The sequence below is a fragment of the Typopeltis vanoorti genome, chromosome 6, assembly GCF_054136105.1.
Source record: "Typopeltis vanoorti isolate ZY-2024b chromosome 6, IOZ_Tvanoo_1.0, whole genome shotgun sequence".
NCBI classification, from domain to species: domain Eukaryota; kingdom Metazoa; phylum Arthropoda; class Arachnida; order Uropygi; family Thelyphonidae; genus Typopeltis; species Typopeltis vanoorti.
The window spans coordinates 98,982,697-98,997,188 of record NC_143554.1 but is presented as its reverse complement, the minus strand read 5'-3'; the positions used below and the strand labels follow the sequence as shown (position 1 = coordinate 98,997,188).

At 36.1% G+C, this 14,492-nt stretch overlaps 1 protein-coding gene across 2 annotated transcripts in view; it reads left to right on the top strand.

Annotated features, from left to right (window-relative positions):
• Positions 1-4,156, top strand: part of Aasdh (Aminoadipate-semialdehyde dehydrogenase) — a 239,502-nt gene extending 235,346 nt beyond the window's left edge. For both annotated transcript variants that reach the window (XM_090395050.1, XM_090395051.1), the window contains exon 15: positions 836-4,156. In XM_090395050.1, the coding sequence (XP_090251176.1) occupies positions 836-1,252 (417 nt within the window). In that variant the 3' untranslated portion in view covers positions 1,253-4,156. The remainder of the gene's footprint in view (positions 1-835) is intronic.
• The last annotated feature ends 10,336 nt before the right edge of the window (positions 4,157-14,492 follow it).

Sequence of the window (14,492 nt, the reverse complement as noted above, 5' to 3'; positions counted from 1 at the left end):
ACCACGAGTTGCCTCAGACTTGCACTATGTGCAGGTGCAAACATATCTTATATTTATATATATATAAATTATGTGTAATGTATAGTAAGAAATAAAGAATGTATTGCTTTGTTTTGTTATCGATCATAACATTTAGTTGTTGTTTTTTTTTAAAATATCACCTATAACAATATAGGTGAAATTTTACTCACCCAGGCTGAGTAAAATTTTTTTGCAGCTAGTAAATTTAAGTTTTATACTGAATTACTGAATGGAGAATAATAATATTTGCATTCTTTTTAATGCAATTTTTCCAAGACTACTTCTGCTCCACAGACCATAATGTTGCAGTGAGTTCTCAGTATAGCAAAGACTTGCTGTAGTAAGATCTGTAGTGAAATAGTTATAGTTGATCGGTTACTATAGTGAATTAATTTTCTTTGACACACCACTGTGTCATGCTGTTCTTGTGCCAATAGACCATAAACCAACCAACCAACCACTGTGCCATGGGGTTTTGGTTGGAACTTTACAGTAAATTGTTATAACAATGTTCATTATATGAGAGTTAACTGTGCTTAGGCTTCCATTATATCTACCTGTCTTCCTTTAGAAATTGAAAGTTATAGTATGCAGATTTAATTAATTCATTACCAGATTCCATAACAATGTGATAATTTAAATTAAGAACTGAACAGTATATATAGTAAGTACTGTATATGTAATAAATATATATATAAAATGCAAACAACTATGGGAACTGTAATAATAACTATTATAGTTTGAATAGTTATGTTTTATTCAGGATGAAATGCCAAATATAGTTTTCAAAGTTTTTTATTATTATATATTTCAGACTGAAACTTTTAATGCCCATGGTCCAGTGTTTTCTTCACCAGCACTGATTAACTGCATGGCTAAAAAGGAACCACTCGGTAAAGAGGTAGAAACATTTGTAATTGGTTCTCATGATCATACACTTTATTGTCTCTCAGAAGGAACTGTGGTTTGGAAGTTCAGTGGAGATTCTCCTATTTATTCAGTTCCACATCCTTTTAGTATGGCAATCAAGGATAATCCTGCAGGATTGTTGCTTGTTGTTGCTGCATCTACTTATGGAACTATTTATATTTTGGATGGCCTATCAGGAAATTTAATAACTTCTCATTCTTTGCCAGGACAGATTTTTTCCTCACCTGTTGTGCTTGATGGCAGACTTGTGATTGGATGCCGGGATAATAATGTTTATTCCTTTACATTCTTGATTCAGTAATTTATAAGGTAGACATACCATAACTTCAGTTATACAAGATTGCTCATGAAGTTCCAAAAAGTATCTGCTAAGTTTTAGCAAATGCTTGATAAAAATGAAAGCAAATACATTTTGCCGGCCTGGTTGGCCGAGTGGTTAGCATATCCACTCTCCAGCCAAAAGGCTGCAGGTTCGAATCCTGCCATGGGCATGGATGTTTGTGATTATCTGTGAAATTACTACTGGTGGTGGGCGGTAGATAGCATTGGTGTAGTTGCGGTTCATTGTAGTTGGTATATTGAGTGGTGGAGATAGAGAGTTGTATAATAGGTGTCCTCCCTCGATGAGTCTATGGACTCCCTGGAGGTGTCATGTAATAATAATAAGTAAAGTCTGTTACATCTGGGTATAATATATACAAGTAATATGAAACATTTTTAAAAGAAAAATAAATTAAATTAAAAGAAATCAGTTTTCTTTAATGTTATTTATTTATATAATAGCATATTTTTATTAAATAACTAGAAATTATGTTTTTTTAGATCAGCTTTATGTTAATGAATAGAGCAAAATTGTAATTGAAGTAGCTACTTAATCCTATTTTTTAGTGCCACTTCAATTACAATTATAATTTTGCTCTATTCATTAACATAAAGCTGATCTAAAAAAAACAGCATCAGTTTATTTCACATCAGTCACATGTGATTATTTCACATGTGACTGATGTGACATGAAAGTAATGGTCTTTGAATCCTGTTCCATCTTCCTTTTTCATGTTAAACTCATCAGCGTGTAACAGCTAAGTAACTTGGCTTCTTTAAAACCTGATTACTGATTATAATATAACAGTCAGTCCAGTCCTGTCTGAATTATCTGCTATGTCTGTAAATTGTGTGTTCTTCTGACAACTTTGCCTATTTTATTGCTGAAAAACTAAATTTTCTGGGAGGGAAAAACCAAGCAACCTCTGTATGAGACCAGCTAACTAACCTTCACTTGAAAAACCCTGATAAAGGCTTTCTCACATTCTAGATAAGATTTAAACCTGTGTCTTTCCAACCATAGGGCATTGTCAATACTGACAATGCACTGAAAACTATCATGCTGAATTACAAGTAGTAATTCAGTGCAATAATACCCACTCTTGATATGTCTCAAGCTATAGGAAGTGAAATGCATTGGTTTCAAATAAAGAGTTATCACTGATATTATGGTTATGTAGATTTGCACTATTGAAAGTCTTGTAAGCTGTTCTTAGTAGAAAGCAAATTAATTTAATCTTTCATCAAAACCAGCCACAAAAGCATCCTAATACCAGCAGAGCTTCATTTGCAATATGACAAGTTTTATTTGCTTTCTTATTTCCAACCACTGATATCTAGATGACCAAGATGTCATGATGTATATGAGCCTTTGTAACTGCTGTATTATTTCATCATTAGAAGCATAGTGAACTTCATCAGGAAAGTAATATAGCACAAATGTGATGTGCATTCAATTAATTTCCAACAGAAATTTGTAACAGTATACATTATTATTATTACATGACACTCCAAGGAGTCCAATGACTCATCGAGGGAGAACACCTACTCTACAACTCTCCACCTCCACCACTCAACTCCACCAACTACAGCGAACTGCATCATCTACACCAATACCATCTACTGTCCACCACCACAACCACTAGTATTTTCATAGATAATCACAAACATCCATGCCCACGGAAGGATTTCAAACTGGCAGCCTTTTGGCTGAAGAGTGGATGTGTTAACCACTTGGCCAACCAGACCAACCTTATCATTTTTTGAACTACTATGGAAAAGGACTGGGAAGGAGATCTGTTATAGATGGATAACTGAGATAATTGTTGTGAATTGTATTGCAAAATGGTTCAGAAATGAAGGGGCAAAAATGTTATAACTGAAGTTAACTTAATATAAGTAGTGAAATGGCATATATTTTGTACAACATTGTATTATATAAATCCTCTAATGTCTTTTCATATTCCGAAGAGATAAGTGGAACACTTTTGGCACTAACTTTTGAAAATTCACAGACAGTTGGTCTCTACACATCTAGAGGCTAACAAATCTCTATAAATCAACTAGTAGTGACAACTACTAGTTGATTTCCTGGCTGCTAGCTATTTAGATTTATGATACAAGAGTACAATGGGCAGTTGTTTCCATCTCATATTCCTTATTCTAATTGGTATTATTGTTTAAAATGGTGGGAGTTTTGTAATCAGTTTATCTGAGTTTTTGGAATGGATAAAAGCATACTTGCCTGCATCAAAAATTGGTTAACTCAGGAATTAGCTAAAAATAAAAAATTAAATTAGATAAAAAGTCCTACAAAAAGTTCGTCTAGTTGGCAATTAGAATCAAATATATAAATCTTTCTTTCGCTGCCCTAGCATCATGAAAGGCTACAAAGCTACACATAGCAGCCAACATATATAGGAAGAGTCAAAATGATGGGAGCAATTTCTAAATTTTTTTTAATCACTAATTGTTCACATCCTTTTGACTTACCCTGTGTGTGTGTGTGTGTGTGGATAGAAAAGTTTGTGTATATATAAATAAATTTATATTATATGCAATACATATAATGTAATATATTTGTTTATGCATACGTTTTTTTGTGAAACCAATTATTTTTATCATTAAATAAGTTAACAAATAAATTATGTACAAGAAATGGCTTATTTGTGTAAAGTATTTATATATACTTGTCTGTAACAAGGATATATATAATGGGTCATATATATTAACTTTGGCTTGTGAGCAAATTTTATGTGCAAGGGAGTCCAATGTGTATATAGAGTCTATATGTACATTTCTATATATTTGTATATGTGTCTCATTGTATGAGTGGAGAATAAGATAGATGTGCACACACACATATACATATAATTACTATGGAAATAAAGACTTGAATAATTGATTCTGTGGAATGCTAAAGACAATTGTGAATTCTCTGGCATGCTATCTAACCCTTACACTCCTTTAAAGATAATAAGAAAGTCGATCTGGATTTTTGTTATGTTTTCTGTTCATCATCATCATCAAATTCCTGACATGTACCCTCAAGGGGTGTACAGGATATGATAGTACTACATGAAAAATTTACATCATTACTAACTTCCTATCTACAATTTTCCTCCAAATCAGTCTATTACTTGTCAAGACTCCAATATTATCATTATCAGATCTTATATTTCTATCGTCTAAGGCACATTGTATACCATATCAATCCACCTATATCTTGGTCTTCCTCTAGGTTGTTTTCCTGCCAAATTGCAGAGAACACTTGTTTTGCTAATCTTTCCTCGCCCATTCTGTTTAAGTGACCATACCACCTGAGATTAGCTCTGCTAACACACTCCTGGATGCCAACAATGTCAAGTTCTTTCCTAATATCTTCGTTTTTAATATGATATTGCCATTGATGCCATCTGTTCATGCCACTAATCTTTCTCAGGACTCTCATATCTGCGGTCTCTAGTCTTTGGTCAAGTGTTTTACTTCTGACCCAGCTCTCAGATCCATAAGATAAAACTGGTTTAAAAACTGTCTTGTATACAACTAATTTAGTGTTCCGACTAATTTCTCTCTTATTCCATATGAATTTATTCACTTGACTTCCTACCATACCAGCTTTGTTGATTCTGTTGTCTAATTCCATATTTAATTTACCATCTTCACTAAAAATCGTGCCTAAGTAGCTGAAATGTTTTACTTGTACCACAGGTTCCCCGTTCACAACGCAGTTGACATTTTCAACATTTCTACCTATTTTCATTGTCTTTGTCTTTTTAATGCTGACCTTCATACCATATCTATTACAACAGTTATTCAATTTAGTAAAGGAATCTTGCAAACTTGTAGCGGATTTATTCAGAAGTATAACATCGTCCGCATAAAGCAGAGAGCTCACATTAGCATCTCCAATTCTGATATCATGTTTAATACCACTTATCTTCATAATGTGATCCATATAGATAACGAATAACAGAGGGGATAATGTACATCCTTGTCTCACACCAGATTTAACATTAAACCGTCTTCCTGTACTTCCTTCAATTCTAACTGCTGGCTTAAAACTCAAATAAAGACTAAGTATTGCTTGATATAATGCCCCATTGACACCATATAACTGTAGTGTATTGAACAGCTTCTCTCTTGGCACCTTGTCATGTGCCTTTTCCAGATCGACAAAACATAAATACAGATCTTTATTATATTCCCATGCTTTCTCGACTATTTGTCGTAAAGTGAAGATCTGATCCTGACAGCCTCTATTTGGCCAATCCAGCTTGTTCTTGAGCAAGCTTTTCTTCCACAATTCTTCTCAACCGTTTCTCAAGTATTCTTGCATAGACCTTGCCATGAACACTCAGTAGGGAAATACCTCTGTAATTCTCACATTCAGTTTTATTTCCCTTTTTATATATGGGTACTATTAGAACTGTACTCCAATCATCAGGAATTCGTCCCTCTGTCCAGGCTCTCTGAACTATGCAGTGCACCCACTGTAAGACTTTTATACCATCACACTTCAGCATTTCTGATTGAATATCATCCACTCCTGCCTGCCTTTCCACATTTCAAGCCTTTGATGGCTTTTTCTACTTTAAGAATGGGTATGTATTGCTGCCTGTATGCCTGTTGAATTTATTTTACCACTGTGCTATCACTGCTTGTTTCATTTAGCAATTTTTCGAAGTAATTACTCCATACTTCAAGGAAATGCTTTTCTCCTGTTTTCATGTCACCTTTGTCATTTCTAACATCTTTTACAGCACTCTTTCCTTCATTTCTAAGCTTCTTCAACAACCTCCAGAATACCTTACCACCTTCTTTAAATTTATTTTCTACGTTCTTGCCAAAGTCCTCCCATGACTTTTGTTTAGCTAGTTTCACTCAGTGTTTCACTTTCTTACATTTGTCTCTGTATTCTCTAAGAGCAAAAGCTGACTTATTTGCCAGGAACTTTTGATATGCTTTCTTCTTTTCCTTCACTGCCTCTTTAACTTCCTGTATCCACCAAAATGATTTTTCTATCCTTGCAGACAACCTCACCACATGCCTCTCTGGCTGAATCAATCAGGGTTTTCTTCAAAGCTTGCCACTGAATCTCCAAGGTTTGATTCCTGTTCTCAAACTCTTTCATTTTTTCTTCTATAATCGTTGTGTATGTTAGGCTTCAGTTCACATCTGAGAGCTGCTCAACTTTTATTCACTTTAAAACTTTCTTACATGTTATTCTTTTCAATATGAAATTCAATTTTATCCTGCTCAAGACTAAATAGTGATCGCTTCCAATTTCAAATCCTCTGTACACTCTGGTGTCCTGCACCAAGGAGGAAACATCACTATCAACAATAACATTGTCAATATGACTTTTTTTATTCCTTGCCTCTTCTCTCCATGTGAATTTGTGCACATTTTTATGTTGGAACATGGTGTTAGTAATAACCAGTCCATTTCCTGAGCAGAAATCCAACAGATATTTGCCATTATTATTAGCTTTGCTCTTTTCTCCAAATTTTCCCAAAATATTTTTGTATATCTGATAATCATTTCCTACTCTGCTATTTAGATCCCCAACAAGGACCAACTTTTCCTTTTTCATTGTGTCAGTTGCTTTTTCTAAAGCATCAAAAAATTCCCCCACTTCTACCTTAGTAGAACCTTCTTTGGGACCAAGCACAAATAAGTCTCATTGTCCATTTCCCCATTCTCATATTTGCCCACATCACTCTACTTGAGAAAGCCTGCCGTTCAAGAAGATTAGCCTCGTATTTTGTGTTGAATACTATGGCTACCCCTTCTTTTCCTTGATTGTCATTGCCTGAATGTAACATTTTGTATTTATTGCTCAGAAAGATCTCACCAGTTTTTGTCTTTTTTGTTTCAGTCACCCCTATTATGTCGATCTGGTACTTATCTAATTCCTCAGCTAGCTCCATTTCTTTGGCATTCAGCTTCTTATGTTGATAGTACCGATCTTTAACTCTGGTGATGTTGAGTTGGGGCATGTTTTCAGATTTGTTCCAATAACTGACTTTTCACTGTTCGCCCTGGTTTCCTGGCGAAAACACCCGGGGCCTTGTTTAACCGGGCGACGCCCCAGCCAGCATGAAATTTTGTCATGTTGTACCATCATTTTGTATATTGGTTTAACCAATAAGAATACAATTTGGTCGGCTAAATCCCAAATTGCCAGCCTATCCTCATTTGTTCAGTATCTAGGTAGATACCCAACAGGGTGCACCATGAGAAGGTGGGGATTGGACATTAGGTCAGAAGCCCTGGTCAGTTCTTCGCATTCCTTTAAAGGCTATGTGGGGGTCTCCTCTCTGTTATACAGCTTTGACCCTTAAGCATCCCTGTTTTCTGCTATAAGGGTTAAATTAAAGTGAGGTTACTTAAGACTAATAAATTTGATAAATATTGTAACAAGTCATTGAAATGAGCACATAACAAGAGATAAGATATATATATATATATATATACAGGGTGTTCGGGATAAATTTGACAGTTTCGTAAGGAAAAAGAAAATCTTCTTTGTATCTATTAAATTTAATGAATTGACAAAAAAACATTACAGGCAGAGTTAATTACAATACTATCAACAAGATTTACTCAAAATAACCACCATTAGCATCGATCACAGCTTCAATTCTGCTTCGGAACCTCGAACAAGCTGATGCTACAGTCTCCCTGGGAAGGGCCGCAAAAACTGTTTTAATTTTATCCATTAACTGGGCTTTTGTATTACTGGAAGTGCGATTGGTGTCTTTTTCAACTGCGCCCCATACAAAATAATCCATGGGGTTAAGGTCTGGGGAGTTTGGAGGCCAAACATTTGGACTGGTCAAGTCGTAGAAATTTTCAGACAACCATTTTTGACTTTTCCCAGAGGTGTGGCAAGGGGCCGAATCCTGCTGCCATACATACGGCCTACCATTGGCTACCCTTGTTATCCAGGACTTGACTACAGTTAGCAACTCCACGAACAAAGCCCGAATTCCAATGCCAGGGTTCTTCAACACCTGTTCCTGCAGATTTGCGAGGAATTCTGCTGTACGAACGCAATCAGATCGTCTGCTAGGGATCTTTCTTCTTGCTACATCCTCGTAGTCACCATTGCAAGTCTCTAGTTCATGCCTGATTGTTTTTACTGTATTCAGGGAGCATTGGGCAGCAGTCGTAATATCCTTATTTTGATGGCGGGCACGAATCATCATGATACAAGTTATTCTCTTCCATGATTCAGGTGAGTTCCAGCTATCCATCCTTTCTGACATCTTGTATATGAATGAAGAAGGGTCCAAACTTTTAAATGAAGAGAAGTGTGTGTTAATACATGTAACTTACGGAAAAATATAATTAATTATAAATATGTCAAATTTATCCCAAACACCCTGTATATGTCTTCCTTGAATGGAAATATTCAGTCTCATAACTGATTAATACTTCTTCTTCTTATTGTGCTATCTTCTATCGAAGGTCAGCGACCATCTTGGCGAACAAACTGCACTCTTGTGCTAATCTGAGCAGTTGTGCACTGCTCTTTCCTGTCCACATCTTGATGTTGTCAAACTGTGATATTCGTTTTCTTCCTCTAGTTCCTTTGCCATCAATTCTTCCTACCAAAATAGTTTGTAGGAGTTGGTATTTGCTGTTTCTCATGATGTGGCCAAGATATGATGTTTTTCGTTTATTGATTATTTGTGCAAGATGTTTAGCTTTGCCAATGGATTTTAAGATATCATTGGTAATTTTTTCTGTCCATGATATCTTTAGCATTCTTCTGTATAGCCACATCTCAATGGCTTCGATTTTCTTGATGGTTGTCGCCTTCAATGTCCATGTTTCAACTCCATAGAGCAGAATAGACCACACGTAGCATTTCAGCATTCAGCATCTGACTTCCATGTTTAGGTCTTTATTGCAGAATAGTGTTCTCATTTTCATGAAGGACTGCCGTGCAACTTCAATCCTTGTCTTTATATCTATTTCTGGATCCCACCGTTCATTAAGCCAGCAACCAAGATATTTATATCTTGACACTTGATCAATATTTTTCCCATTGAGTGTCAGTTTCATTGATGAGGCTGGATGTTTGCTGATGATCATGTATTTTGTCTTGTTGATGTTTATATTTATTCCCATTCTTTGGCTTTCTATGTATACTCTGTCAATGAGTTTTTGGAGATCCATAATATTATCTGCAATTAGCACAGTGTCATCTGCATATCGTAGGTTGTTAACAATCTTTCCATTTATTGTGATTCCCTCTGGACATTCTTCCAATGCTTTTTTAAAGATTACCTCTGCATATATGTTGAACAGGAGTGGTGAGAGCACGCATCCTTGTCTCAATCCTCTTTTGAAGTTAATATCACTGGTGGTAATGTTATCTAATTGAATGGTAGCTGACTGATTCCAATACAGATTTGTTATTAGTCTTATGTCTTGTTCGTCTAGCCTTATTTGTTGAAGGACTTCTATTAAGTTAGTGTGTCTGACTTTGTCGAATGCTTTTTCAAAATTTATGAAACACATAAAGACAGATTTCTGTTTTTCTTTGCATTTTTGTATCAATATTTGGGTACAGAAAAGGGCCTCTCTAGTACCAAAACCATTCCGAAAGCCGAATTGTGTTTCACTTAGAGTTTCTTTACTTTTTCTATAAATGCAATTCTGAATTACTTTCAAAAATATTTTTAATGTTTGGCTCATTAGACTAATAAGTCGGAAGTCACCACAGGAATTCGCTTTGGGTTTCTTTGGGACAGTGATAAATGTAGATTTGAGCCAATCTGATGGAAATTCATCACTTTCATATATTTTATTAAATAGTTTTTCAAGAAGTTTGATGTTATCTGGTTCTATTAATTTTAAAAATTCTGTTTGCACACCATCTGGTCCACTGGCTTTTCCTGTTTTACTTGTTCGTATAGCATTCTCTATTTCACATTTCATGATTGCTGGTCCTTGAATGTTATCTTTTATATTTATAGGCTTCTGTCTAGTATCATTGAAAAGTTCTGTTACATATTTTATCCAAACCTGTGCTTTATGCTCTTCTTCTAGAACTATTTTTCCATTTTGATCTCTTAGAGACACTATTTGCTTTTTCCTCAGTTTTCCGGAAATTTCGTTGATTTTCTTATACAGATTGAAATTATCATGTTTCTTCTGAAGCAGTTCAATTTCAGTACATAAATTTTTCATCCAATTTTCCTTTGCTTCTTTTATTTTTTTCTTGATGATGTTATGTGTTTCTGTATACCTGGCTAGGTCTTTGTTTGTATATTCTTCTTGTATCAATAAGAGAAAGAATCTCATCTGTCATCCATTCCTGTTGTTTTATATTATTCACATAACTTACTTCTTCAATACTTGTTGTTATGATGGCATTCTTTAAGCTATTCCAAAGAGATTCCACACTTTTATTTTCTTCTATGTTAATCTGTTGTAATCGCAGGTTAAGCTGTGTCTTGGCACTTTTATTTATGTTCGGGTCTTTCAGTTTTTCTACATCAATTTTCTTTTTCTTCTTTTGTGATTTTTTAGCTGATTTTAATCTAAGATGTACTTCTGCAACTATGGGATTGTGGTCTGATGAGATATCTGCTCCAGGATAAGTCTTTGCACTCTTTATACTACTGTGGAATCTTTTATTTATCAGTATATAATCAATTTGATTTCTGACAATGTTATGTTGGTTATCTTGAGGTGATTTCCAAGTGTACAGTCTTCGGGGTGGAAGTTTAAACCAGGTATTTGCTATTGTTAGATCTTATTCCTGACAGAACTGGACTACGCGATCTCCTCTGTCATTTCTGGTGCCTAAGCCATGTTTGCCAACAATTTCACCATCACCCCCTCTTCCCACTTTTGCATTGAAGTCACCCATCACTATGTTTATATCATGTTTCTTTGTTAGGTTTTTAATCTCCTTTAGGTGTTCATAAAACTCTTCAACATCTTCACTTTTGTCAGCTGTGGGTGCATAAGCTTGGATGATATTTATGTTAACAGGGTTTTCCTTAAGTTGTAACAGCATTATCCTTTCAGAAAATGGAATCCAATTTATTACTGATTTATTGATTTCTTCATCTATTATTACAGCTACACCATGTCGATGTTTGTTCTCATCATTCCCAGAGTAATACATTGTCGTATTATCTTGTTGACACTTTCCAGATCCTGGCCATCTTGTCTCGCAAATTCCCAAAATCCAGATGCCCAGCCTCTTCATTTCTCTTGTGGCATTTCTTAATTTGCCAGCTTCATACAGAGTTCTGACATTCCGAGTTGCAATTTTAAAAGTGGACACCATTTTGACCCCGGAGATTCTTCGCACCCCTGTCCCATTTAAGGGACGCCGGGAACTTGGGGCCAATTGTAAGGGTTTGCTCGCCATGGTGGTTGTTCTGGAGATAAGGTAGAGCAGTAGTTTCTCCGTTTGCTTTCTGCTCCGCAGTATTACAGACGTACACAATATAATCATATTGCCATCTGCAAATCTCTGATCACAAGCTTTTCCGTCATCATTTGGCTTCAACCTTGTGTCAGTACTGACAATGCTGCTTCCCAATGTCAGGGGCAGTGACCCCAGCAGGTGCTTATTTAATGGCGGCACTACTCGCCATGTCACCGAGTTGTCATTGGGCTTTGTGAGGTTTTAAGTGAAACAGAGTTGCCACTTCTGCTCCCCTACGCCCTGATAGCTCAGTCACTGTTGGTCCACAGCTGCTTATTCGCCAGATTGCTCTGCTTATATCACAGCTAGCCTCCATATCTGAAGGCTGTTCCCCGATCCATCACCTGGGGATGCACCCAGTAGTAGTCAGCTCTGCCCCAGGTGATTAATACTACATGCAGTTATTATCACTTTAGAGAGATATTTGTGCTGCCAGAAGAATAATGATGGAATATAAAGAAATCTAGTTAAAGAACAATATTTTGCTAAAGAATTCATTCTCAATGCAAAACAGTGCTATTGCACATGAATTGTATTGTATTTTTTGCTTAATATTGTTAGACTTACATAATAATTTGATTCTTGTTCCTTTGCTAAGAAAAAACAATAACAGGAATTATATGTTATTGAAAAGAAAATACTAATAATATTTTGGAAGCAATGGCAAGTTGATAATTGGCTTAGGTAGCTGAATAGGGATATTAGTGTTACTCTTTTCTAATAATCTGATCGCTCCCTGCCCACACAGGGCTTTCAGCCAGTAATATTATTAATATCTGACCTTCATGGAATCAGAGATTCATCATGGAAGGTACACGCTATCACACACACACATATTATCACACACGCACACACACACAAACTCATCCAACCATGCCTTAAACTGATTCAGTGTGTCTACATTCACAACACACTCAGGCAATTCATTTCACTTACCAGTCATTCTCCATGCAAAGAACTTGCTTCTCACCTCTACCTCCTTTCCTATTCTATGAAAAATTTCTTACATGTTAACCTGGTAACAACCCTCGACTAACTTTTATGTCTCAAGCATATCCCTCTGACTCCTCCCTTCTTCCTATTCACAAGGCTTTGCAATTTACATTCTTTCCATCAGTCTTCATACTTCACATTCCAAACGTCACTTACCACCTGTGCAAATCTTCTCTGGATCCTTTATAACATATCCTCTTCACTATGAAAACTTGGTGATCAATCTGTGCATAGTAATCCATATGATGTCTGATCAATGATCAATGCTTTATACAATGGAATTATTATTATTATTATTATTATTATGGGTATCTCCATGGAGTTAGTAGACCCATCGTGGGAGACTCAAACTATCAAAACAATATCTATCATATCAGTTCTTGAATTCATTTACAGACGAAGAACTCACACTGAGTCAGGCAATGCAATCCACTCATTTACCACCCTCAAGGCAAAAAAAAGCTCGTTCTCACAGCCTTGTTAACCACACTTTTCCTTAATTTCCAGGGATGACCTCTTGTTCTTCCATCACTATCACACAGCTGAAACATGTCCCCTGCAATCTTATAAAAATCTTTTAGTAATTTTAATGTTTGTATCATATCTCCTCTTCTCCACTTTTCAACCAACCTCTGCAATCCACAAGCTCTCAATCTATCAATGTAGGGAGCATTTTTTACATCACTCACCAATGTAGTCACTGAACCCTTTCCACAACCTCCTCATCTCCAAGGAATCCAGGTGACCAGACCTAAGCACAGTAATCCAAATGTGGAAGTATCAATGCTTTATAAAGGGGAATAATAACCTCTTTATCTCTGGATATTAGTATGTTCCTCAATAACCAAGTAAACCTATGTGCAATCTTGGACACCTTAGCAATGTGTCCCCTGAACTTCATCTCCCTATCTACCAACACCCCTAAGTCCCTATCCTCATCAATCTCTTGGAGTACCATTCCATCAATGTAGTACACAGCTGGTAATCTTTTAATCCCAAAATGCATAACTGTACACTTTTCCACATTGAACCGACATCCATTACCTTTTGCCCATTTTACCAGTTTATTTAAATAATCCTGCAAACTCTCAACATCAGCAAACAACTGGATATCTAACTTTAAGCCATTTCCTATATCATTTATGTACAAATTTAACAACAATGGCCCAAGCACACAACCCTGAGGCGCAACACTGGTCACCTGCTTCATCCTGGACTCTGCTCCTCCATATACGACCTTCTGGTATCTCTCCCTGAGCCATTCTCCTATCCATATCACCAGTTTAGTATCCATACCCATCTGCTCCAATTTGCACAATGGTATTCCATGGGGGTATCCTGTCAAAAGCCTTAGCAAAATCCAGAAGTACCACTGTGTAGCCATTTCCTTTGTCCAACTCAGATATCATTCTATTATAAAAAGCTAATAAATTGCTAAGGCAGGATCGACCTTTAACAAAACTATGTTGACCCCTATAGAGTATCATATCCTGATCCACCTATTCTTGAATTTTGTATTTAACCAACTTTTCCAATACTTTTACCACCATTCCCGAGATGGTGATTGGTCTGTAATTAACTACTGCAGTTTTAGAGCCATGTTTATGCAAAGGAACTACTTTGCCTTCCTTCCACTCCCTAGGGACCATACCAGAGTTCAAACTTAAGTTAAATAACCAAGTAAGAGGTGTTTGCAATTCCTTTGCACATTCACGCAACACTCGAGCTGATATTCCATCTAAACCTACAGAGTGTTTGCATTTAA